The sequence below is a fragment of the Solanum tuberosum genome, unplaced genomic scaffold, assembly GCF_000226075.1.
Source record: "Solanum tuberosum cultivar DM 1-3 516 R44 unplaced genomic scaffold, SolTub_3.0 scf00243, whole genome shotgun sequence".
Classification (NCBI taxonomy): domain Eukaryota; kingdom Viridiplantae; phylum Streptophyta; class Magnoliopsida; order Solanales; family Solanaceae; genus Solanum; species Solanum tuberosum.
In genome coordinates this window covers 429421-439948 of record NW_006239166.1, presented here as the reverse complement: position 1 = coordinate 439948, position 10528 = coordinate 429421, and the positions used below count along the sequence as shown (strand labels likewise).

The window sequence follows — 10528 nt, the reverse complement described above, 5'->3', positions numbered from 1 at the left end:
CGGAGAAAGTATAAGTTAAATTGAGAATAAAAAATGACAAAGCAAGCATCTTCCTAGGACAAAATAGTGCTTTGGCGTTTTTGAGGAACCAAAGGCTTTGGTCATCTGTCAACATTGCTGGCAAAAGCAGAGGATTAGTTTAGTTATCCTAAAAAATTATTGGGAGAAGGAAAAAAACTCTATGTGCAAACTGCCAATAGTATTCCCTCCATCTTTAATCGTTCAATATATTAAAAATTCTTTATTCAAACTGAAAAATCAAAAAATAATTTATCATTTTATATTTATTTTACTTTTGCTATTAAATACTATTCACTTTTTAATATTTAGATGACTTACCGCTAATGGTCCCTTTATTTATTGTTGCTTGATGAGGTGTATAAAATCAAACATGGACAAGTAAAGATGGACGAAAAGAGTAATCTTTAATAAAGTCTAGATTTGTTTTGTCTTCATTTCTTTAATATTTTTAACTCTTATCTCTAACTTTTTTTTTAACAAATACAAATAAACAATTAATACAAATAACATGCTTGTCAGCATATTACAATCTGTAAAGAGAGAAACCAAATCATTGTCTTAAAACAATCTTTGACTATCATTTCATTTCACAAAAATCTCCCAAATGGCTTCTCAACTTCTTTGTTTTCTTGTATTGCTAACTCTCACAACTATTTGTAAAAGTAAATCTTGTCATCCAAATGATTTAAAAGGTCTTCAAGATTTCAAGTCTGGAATTCATTCAGACACTTCTGGTAGACTAAGTAAATGGATTGGCCGCAATTGTTGTAAATGGGAAGGTATTTTTTGTAGTAATGTAACTAAAAGAGTTGTAAGTATAAGCCTACCAGGTCTCTATACTTCAGATGATGCACCAATTCAATCTGCTATGGAAGGGGAATTGTCACCTTCAATCACACTCATCAACTATCTTGAAGTTATCAATATAGGTGATCTTCTTGGTATAACGGGGAAAATCCCCTCATCGATTGGTTTACATCTACCAAATCTCAGAAAACTCAACTTTGTTAGAAACAGGTTTACTGGTGCATTACCAGAAAGCATTTGTATGTTGTCTAAACTGGAAGAATTGTATCTCCAAGAAAATGGTTTTTCGGGTTTTATTCCCTGGTGTATAGGAGGTGTCAAGAATCTAAGAAGAATGGATGTACATTCTAATAAACTTTCTGGTGTAATTCCTGAGTCTATAACAAAGTTGAAAAAATTAGAAAGTTTGTGTCTTGAAGAGAATTTCTTGACAGGGGATATACCAGAAAACATTGGTAATTTGCAAGAATTGAAAGAGGTTGATTTGTCTAATAACTCGTTAACGGGGATAATCCCTCGTTCTATTTCTAGACTAAAGTTTATGTCAGTTCTTTACCTGAATTCCAATCAGCTCGAGGGGGACATACCGTTGCCTTCAAAACCTGGGAAATTGTCTTCTCTGAGCTTTGTAAGACTGCAGAACAATCAGCTTAGTGGAACGATACCTTCATCTATTGGCTACTTGACCTCCCTTCAGAGAGTTTCACTTGCAAACAATCAGCTAAAGGGTTCTATTCCTTCGAGTATAGGTAATTTGAAGTTATTGGAAATGTTATATCTCAGTTGCAACCAATTATCTGGTCAGTTGCCAAGATCAATAGGCGGGATTTCTGAGCTTATTTACCTGAGTATATCTCATAACATGATTGAAGGACCGCTGCCTCGTGAAATTTCTTCCCTTTCAAATCTTCAATCGCTGGATCTTTCATTCAACCGTTTGAATATGTCAACCATTCCCAAGTGGCTCATGCAGTTGCCATCACTATCGCAAATTTACTTGGCAGGATGTGAAATTCATGGTGAAATTCCAGATTACATACCCAAGTCATTGCTGGAACTAGACTTGTCAGCTAACCATCTTTCAGGAAGGATACCAGCTTGGATTGGCAGCTTTTCGCAGATATATTCTTTAAACCTTTCTAAGAACAAGTTTGTGTCTGAGATTCCTTCAACTGTCACAAATCTCGACATTCTGGGAGTGTTAGACCTTCACTCAAACAAGCTAGACGGCAGTGTGAATGCAGTTTTCCAGATAAAGAGCAGGTTTGCAGAAGGATCATTGACATATCTTGATCTGTCTGATAACAATTTCTCAAGTGGTGTCGAACAGATTGGCATGGGAGGACAACAACATATCCAACACTTAAATTTATCGCATAACTTTCTCAAAGGTAGATTACCAACCTCCGTAGGAACATTGAAAACACTACAGACTTTGGATCTCAGTTACAATGGATTAGGAGCTAACCTGCCAACATCACTGGCCAACGTGACCGTTTTGGAGAGACTGATGCTGCACAAAAATCAATTCACTGGCAGAATCCCTGAGGAGTTTTTGAAGCTGAATAAACTGAAAGAATTGAACCTTTCAGATAATCTTCTTGAAGGAAAAATACCTTATGGGAAGCCATTTCTTGATTTTCCGCAGAGCTCATTCTCTGGAAACAGAGGTTTATGCGGGAAACCCCTTCTTCCCTGTAAATCTTGAGCTTTAGTTGCTCTTCACATAACTTTCTAGAAACAATTCAATATAGAGGATCAAACTGTTAATGCAATTCTTCTCTTCAACTGTTAATGCAACTCTTTGCTACCTAAATCACTACATACATATAGCAAGTAACGTATAATTCATGATAAGTAATCAGATATACAACAACATACCCAGTGTAGTCCCTCAAGCGAACAAGTGGGGTCTTGAGAGGGTAGGATATACGCAGACCTTACCCCATCTTTGTGGGGCAGGGAGACGAGAAACAAATTTTACATTGGCAATAGAAGTATATATAATTTTGGCGATAATCCAAACACCTTTCCATTGCAAATTAAAAACTTCCCCTCAGCGCACACATTAGTATACAAGAACACAAGCACTAAAATTTCATGTTACTGAAAAGTAATTGAACAGATTGCTTCATTAGCAAACAAAAAGAATGCATTAGAATCGATTCCATTAAATGATATCTCAATGTTGTCCATGAATTCATACACATATATAGCTTATGTAAGCTATTGACTTGTCCAGAACTCATGTCATAAAAGGCTAGGTGACATAGGAGTTGGCCCCAAACAGGCAAGTCCAAGGAGGATCTGTATGGTGATCTGAATGTGAGAATCATCCTCAACAGTTCCCGTTGAACCTGCTACACTCATAATCTGCCTGATATTGAAGATTTTGATAATCGGGGATAGAATGAGACAGAGAGAGGTAGGCACCAAAAGCGAGGGAGAACTGAACTTCTCTAAGTTACTTCTTTATTTGCAATGTCTGTGCAGCTAATTCAAAGGGCTCTCTATTCCAACCCCAGTTGCTGATAATTCGCATAGTCAATTTCATTTAACCGTACACAACATAAAACCTGCTCCGGCAATTCTTCAACTTTGTTTCCCTGTTTGGAAAGTGGTAAAAGACGTTACCTAGATGGAAAAAATGATTTCCTAGGCCGAAAAAGAATCTGGGAGAAAAGAAAAAATAATGGAACGTTGGAGACAGATACTTGCCTGAATTGTTAGCCCAACATCCAAGCAACAGAGCTTTAGTCTATCTAGGAATGTTTCAAAACCCTTCCTAGAGATGTAACTGAATCTATGCATATCTATGTCAATCTCAAAGTAATTCTCTCCCTGCAAAAAGATCATTAACAGCCGAAGTAAGAATCAAAAGACGTTCAACACCTAGTCATATATTTCTTTCTTAATCCAGAAAACAGGCAACAGTTTAGATGTATGCTATAACTGAAACAATTCTTCTTAAATTTCAGATGGAAAATTTAAGTGAAGATATCTTATGGTTCCGTAACAAATGCAAAGTAAAACCTATAAACTACGCTACTTGTATGGTCTAAAGGAACATAATGCAAGAAAACAATCTCAGTCCACAGGAAAAAACTAGTACTTTCAGATGAGAAGTTAAAAATTCGAGATTAAGTCATGCAAAGAAATTATATTTTATCGAGTTAAAGAGTGCCTAACACGATTTGCGACGAATAGATGGTCCATGTTTCATCAGTCATTCTAGAAACAACTTTTAGTTCATTCAGTAATCTTTGTTGATATGTAAACTGCTTTATTATCCTAGTCACTGTGGAACAGTCTTAATTTACTACTGGACACACCAGATAATTGGAGGATGTTTCCCAGTTCAAAACAGCATGTTTTCCTTTTCCCAAAAACTAAATGTTAAAAGGGAACGACAGGGACATTTAACAAATTTGAGTAGAACATGATGTGCAGCCCAATCATACTCCAATTTAAAAAGAACCAAAGTTTGCAAAAATTTACCTTGTAAAACTCGTGTTGAGGACGTGAAAGAACAGGTTTTTCATTGTAGGCATGCATAAGCTTCCTCTCTGCTGCACTTAATGGGAGTTCCTCCATATTTGCTACACGACCTAATATCTTCAATCGTTCCCTAAAGGGTGCAGTATGTTCAACAGGAAAAGCCTTTACTTTTTCCACTTCATCATCAATCAGCCTCTGTCCAAGATAAGACAAGGGGAAGAAAAGTGAGAATTAGTTCAAATAGGAACTCGATTGTTTGCAAAAAAAAATAATCTGACTCAAGTAAAGATGATGGCAACTCATGAAATATGGAAGACATGAATCATGATAGAAAGCTACAAAAACGTAGTGAATATGACTCAATTCAAAGGATGTATAAGCAAAAGTAGATAGAACTGCAACTGAAACGGGAAAAGATGATAGTATCATATGAAGAAACCAACACTGCAAGAGAGTGACTTTGAAACCAATCATACACGGAAAAAGAAAAAGAATAAATATGAGAAAACATGAATGCTCAAACATACCTTGATACTCTCTTGAAAATGAGGAGGAAGTTCCTTGGCGTAACTTTCTGAAAGCTTAAAATACAAAACAAAACTCATCCCTTCACCATCAGTTTCACCTTGAAAAATTGAGGTAGGATATAACGGGATCTGCAGAAAAAAAAACAGTTCCGCAACATGAGGGAATAATTAAGTATAAAGTAGCTAATGCTGAGATTATAGAAAATTAAGAGTGTTCAGTGGCTAATCCCGGGAATACACATTAACGAAGTAACCAGTGATGTCTACATGGGTACATTAAATTTCAACAGCAGACATGACATACAAAAGGCCGAGTTGACTGTTAATGGGAACACTTTGGGAAATAGAAAAACTAAAAGAAGAAGGCAAGGTTAAGAGTGCTATGAAATGGCTAAAGATACATGAATTAAATGACTGCTTAAATAATGAAACTTTGTATGGTTAGGAGTTTAGGACACGCCGTGAATAAAGTAAGATTAGTGGTTACACTACATTCATTACTCAAACTGCCCCATGAGGGGACCAGAAATTACTATCAATTGACACCCTTTCATAAAATGTAAAATGATGCAGCAGAATACTTTAGACTTTGCAAACAAAAATGAATTGCATCTATAGCATGGAGACATTAACTATCTTTAATTGAAAAGTTACACAGACAGACTTAAAATGAACAAAGCAGATAACATTTACAACAACTTTCAGGACCTTGAAAGCTTTTATGAAAGTTAGATCAAGAAAAAGACGACATAAATACTCATTACTACGATTTCAAAAACCAATCATACCTGAACATTCACAACAAGGATGGGAGGAAGTGTTCCAGATTGTTCAATGAAAGGAAGTTCCACAAGTCGGGCAATATGAAATATTTTTCTCTGGCTTAAAAATACATCAACTCCAAAAGGATAATATGCTGCATAATTTGAAGCAAACACCTTCTTTTTATCCCTGCACAAAAGAATATGTGTGCAATGAAATACCTTATACAACACATGAACTAGTGCAGTGGCAGCTGGCACATATACATATCCGTGTTGATGATTATCATATATATGGGTTTTATATGATTAGAGACATCTTTATATATTTTTGCATGTATCTGTGTGCATGTGAGTGCTAATAGAGGGAAACACTTTACCTGAAGTAGTTTTCTCCTCGAACCCTGAAAGTGCCCGGTTCAATATGGGACCAACTATCAGCCATTTTCTTCTCCAACCGGCAAACTGGTACTTGGGAACCAGCTATTGGTCTTTGAAGCAGGGCTTTAGATGAAACTGTACCACAGAAAAGGATGAGAGTCAGTTTGTTTTGCCTCAATTCCCTGATCTGTTTAGCAGTTGGTGTGTACACCTCCCATCTACAAATCAAAATCTAGAGTGTAACTTCTCATGCTCAACATTGACTTATGATGCAAATGTTATCCACTTACTCTTGATAATAGTAACTCTGTTCCTCATTTTTTTCTCTTCCTGATTTTGCTAGTTAGTGTAATAGCGCAAGATCAACGAAAATTGTACACTCTTTAGAAAATAACTCAATAATTTACACCCCCAAAAGTAGATTACTAAGATGAAAAGCTCACAAACAATGTTCCCCAAGTCAATAGAGGAGTAACTGTATCATCTCTCACATCAAATGCACCAAATATCCTCTATTTGGATTTTGCATTAACAAATGACATCCCTGAAATATCCCACATCCATGCTGCCCCGTGAAATCCTTTTTATTGCAATGTTTCAATGCTAAGTCTGATATCTTATTACTTATAAGGGGTGTTGATAAAACAGAATGTTGCATACATGTGTAACATCGTACTAGCCTATGATATCTTTTAACTTTACATCAAAGGCCACATGTTAAGGTATTCATCCACCTGTAGCAGTTCAGACTCATCTACTCTCTGCACAAAGTACACAGCTTTGAGCTCATCTGGATTCTAGATAACATTTGGTCTTCAATCTTTCAGAAAGGGAAGGAGCATTAAACCCAACAGAAATACACACAACGTTAAAATCTCTTAACAGCAGCATCAGAACAGGTTTTCTATACCCAACATTTTTTCATTGCCTCATACTTCACTAACTACACTTTCACACAAACTTTGGAGCACTTTGCTTATTAATCCTCAAAAACCTACTTCAGTTATACCTTGGAAAGAAGAATAAACAGCTCAAACATTGTCCATGTTTGTCTGCAAGTAATATTTCTAGGAGAGCTGAAGATAACTTAATTTCCAAATAATATTTCTTGTTGGCATCAAATGGGACAAAGTTTTGGCGGTAAGATGACAATAGTTGAATATAACAAGTTCTCATTGGAAGAAAAAAAAATACCACAACAATATTAAATCCTGCAATAGGCAAAGGTCAAAAAAGCAATTCATGAAATTTCTTCATTCTTGCACATTGTTGATGAAGCATAAGCCAGTTGATTCATTTGTGCAATTGACAAAAAGGTAGTCACAGTATTACTGTCTTCAATAAAATCTTACCTTATCAGAAAACTAATTCCAGAAAGTGCACTAACAATTATTAGAAATACATGTGAAACCCCAGCCACTTATGGCGTTGACTATTAGACAAAGATATGAGAACTCAATCACTCAGGGATGCACATGCAGAAACATTGCACTGAAGCATCTAGACCAAAAGGATGGGCTTAGATTGGAAGGGGAAAAGAGTAGACATAGAAACTTACGTAAAGCAGCAACAGGATTTTCTTCTTTCCATTTGAAAGGAAGTTTTATGGCAGCTTTCTTCTTTGCACTTGGAGAACTAGCGCTAAGAGATTGTCTCTTCTCAACTGGTGCAACCGTGGATGCAAGACAGGGCAAACAGTTGTTTGAAAGAATTCCACAGTTATCCAACAAGCCATCCTCCCTTCTACTGCTTCCATTAGCAGAGGAAGAGATTTCATCAAGGAACACAGGTTGTACCTCACTGTGAGGTCCATCAAGTCTCATTTTTGAGTCTGCATCTTTTGGACGCAACATACTGCTTGGGTTGATTGACGTTTTAGCTGAACCACTATCAGAGCTACAAGCAGGATTGCTTGTTGATAATTCTCCTTGCCTCTGCAGGTCGGAGGATAACCTGTGGTGGGCATTGACATCAACATCCCCATGGTGGACATCTGTTGCTGAAGCAACACTAGTCCGCCCACAATCAGAGCCGTTGAGAGAAAGCACATCTGCAGAATAGTGTGATTAGATTTCTATTCTTAAATTCCCAGCATGTCAATTTCCCAACTGCAGTTAGAATATATAAACTGAAATGAAGCCATACCATCAGCAACACTCTGGAAATCTTCATCACTGCCATCAGATTCAAATCTTGCAGAAGAATCAAACCAAGCTTCTTCAGTACTTCCTGTTATTGCATTATACAGTAGCACAAAATGTTAGAAAAGGTTAGTTCCAATGGTTTATCTGCTATAGACTATTCCGCTTTAGGTTGGACAGACAGAAGAAACATGAAGCTAAACTATGCAAAACATCCCTCCCAGGAATAATTGGCAAGTAAATAAAGATATGATATAGATGATATCCATCATGATCTAAAAGACACCTGCTTAGTTCCAGTTTCAAAGGAACACTGTGGATTTAAGGATAAGTGGAAACATTGCAAGGATATTAGCAGCTTCCAGTTATTTAGCATTGTATAAAATAGATTAAAGGAACCATCAATTTTTATCATAAGAAAACAACATGTGTCTTTGTTTGGGACTTCAACTGGTACAATTACCGCCAAGCATACAGATAACCTCAGTATATTTATAACTTCCATTAATCACATCGTGTCTCTTTTGACACAAAGAATATTCTACTATTCAATTCCTCATGTTATACTCGAACAACTGTGTTTAATTTAAATATTCGACCTAAAAGAAGAGAAAAGACTTAAAAATAAAAGTTCTTAGGGAGCCAAGTTTTGTAAACTCAATTATGTAACATGTTATGGTTTAAGACAAAATAAAAAACTGAGTAGCCAAGCGAAGGATAGCCTACAGGTAAGGACCCTCTACCTCAAGGTTGGGTGGGCATCTAAATCACAAGGGAGCAAAGTGGTAAGGGAAAATGTTGGAGAATTTGAGGGAGTAGGATTTACCATATATAATTTCCAAAAAGACAGAAAATAACCATGTTTGGCAGTAGGCATGAAGTTAACTCAATCCAGAAGACTACACTACTGAACCTAGAATAAGCTGTACAAAATTCTTAATGGAGTAATTATCCCAATTCACTTCATTCAAGAAACAAATTGTTGAAGAAAACAACGTACGGCCAGCACCATTCAGGTGCATGCTAATTAAGATACCAAAGGTAAATGAGAGTTATAACTATATCTCATCCAAAGAAGAAAATCTAATGCCTTCCTCAACAATTTGTCATCACCTCCTCATCTCTCCAGTTGTTATATACAGCAATATCTAATGTACATTGCGATTTAGAGTACCAAACCATACACTTAAATCGATTTGATGGGTGCATAGCATAGAATAAAAAACTGCCAAAACAGTTCCTTTTCACTTGCCTCTTCCTCCTCCTTCTCTATAACGGTGTTGGGGTACGCCATTAAAACATATTAGCACATTCTCTTCAACTGAACCACTTTTTTAGGCTCTCCCTAAGAACAAACCACTCCACCCTCTCCTATTTAGCAATATAAGAAAATACAACAACAAGAACACATCCAATGTGATCCCACAAGTGGGATCTAGGAGGGTGGAGTTTAAGCAAACCTTATCCCTACCTCATGGAGTTAAGAGAGACTATTTTCAAGGACCCTCGACTCAAGTGAAAAACGGCAGTGAAGAAAGCATATTAACTAATAAAGAAACAGTAACAACAACAAAAAATGAGCTACTCCAAAGAAAAGTTGAATTTTTTTCCTTCAAAAAGCATCTAACCAAACCTCCAAAGAAAAATGCACCCCCCCAACCTCCATATCTCCAACCTTCATTTCAACTTAACCAAACCAAGTCAAGAAATCAAACTCCAAAAACACAGATTAGTTTCACACTCCACCAACATTAACAGATCAAAAATTCAATTATGTGTTAGATTTCTCAAATACTCACTCAACTAACAGCTATTATATCAAAAAACTCGACTTTCTTCTCGATTCCAATTTTCTTCAACAAAGAAAGTAACTTTCAATAATCACAACTACATTGAACTTTTCTCAAATGCTCACTCAACTAACCGTTGTTATATCAAAAGCTAACTTTCTTCATGAATCCAAATTTCTTCAACAAAGAAAGTAACTTTCAATAATCACAAAGCTCACTCATGACTCAACTAATAGTAATTACATCAAAAACTCGACTTTCTTCTTGATTCCAATTTTCTTCAACAAAGAAAGCAAATTTCAACAATCACAATTACATTGAACAAGAAAACTAACAAATTCCCAAAAAATGTACACACAAACAAGAAAATAAAACAAGAAAGTACCATTAAAAGCGGGATTATTGAAAGAACGATCCAAAGGGAAAGACTTGTCAACTTTATCAGCTGCTGATCGATCTGATACATGAGAAGACACCCTTTTCTTTACAGCTTTTCTTCTCTTCCTACTCTTTCTCCTTGAACCACCTAATCTACCTCCAGCACAACCATCTGGTCTTGAAACACAACCCCCCATCTCTCCCTACCCACCCACCCGCCCGCT

At 36.3% G+C, this 10528-nt stretch overlaps 2 protein-coding genes across 2 annotated transcripts; one reads left to right on the top strand and one right to left on the bottom strand.

The window, feature by feature from the left end:
• Nucleotides 1-577: 577 nt before the first annotated feature.
• On the top strand, nucleotides 578-2868 carry LOC102588276 (LRR receptor-like serine/threonine-protein kinase GSO1). Its single transcript, XM_006357168.2, has one exon. It carries the CDS (start codon nucleotides 626-628, stop codon nucleotides 2534-2536), a length of 1911 nt encoding a protein of 636 aa, XP_006357230.1. The 5' UTR covers nucleotides 578-625; the 3' UTR covers nucleotides 2537-2868.
• Nucleotides 2869-2958: 90 nt separating this feature from the next.
• On the bottom strand, nucleotides 2959-10519 carry LOC102605449 (uncharacterized). Its single transcript, XM_006357221.2, has 9 exons — nucleotides 10312-10519; nucleotides 8141-8224; nucleotides 7554-8045; nucleotides 5995-6130; nucleotides 5642-5804; nucleotides 4854-4982; nucleotides 4327-4521; nucleotides 3547-3669; nucleotides 2959-3434 (listed from the first exon to the last, which is right to left on the bottom strand). The coding sequence occupies exons 1-9, from the start codon at nucleotides 10499-10501 to the stop codon at nucleotides 3339-3341; spliced, it is 1608 nt and encodes a 535-aa protein (XP_006357283.1). The 5' UTR covers nucleotides 10502-10519; the 3' UTR covers nucleotides 2959-3338.
• Between the last annotated feature and the right edge of the window lie 9 nt (nucleotides 10520-10528).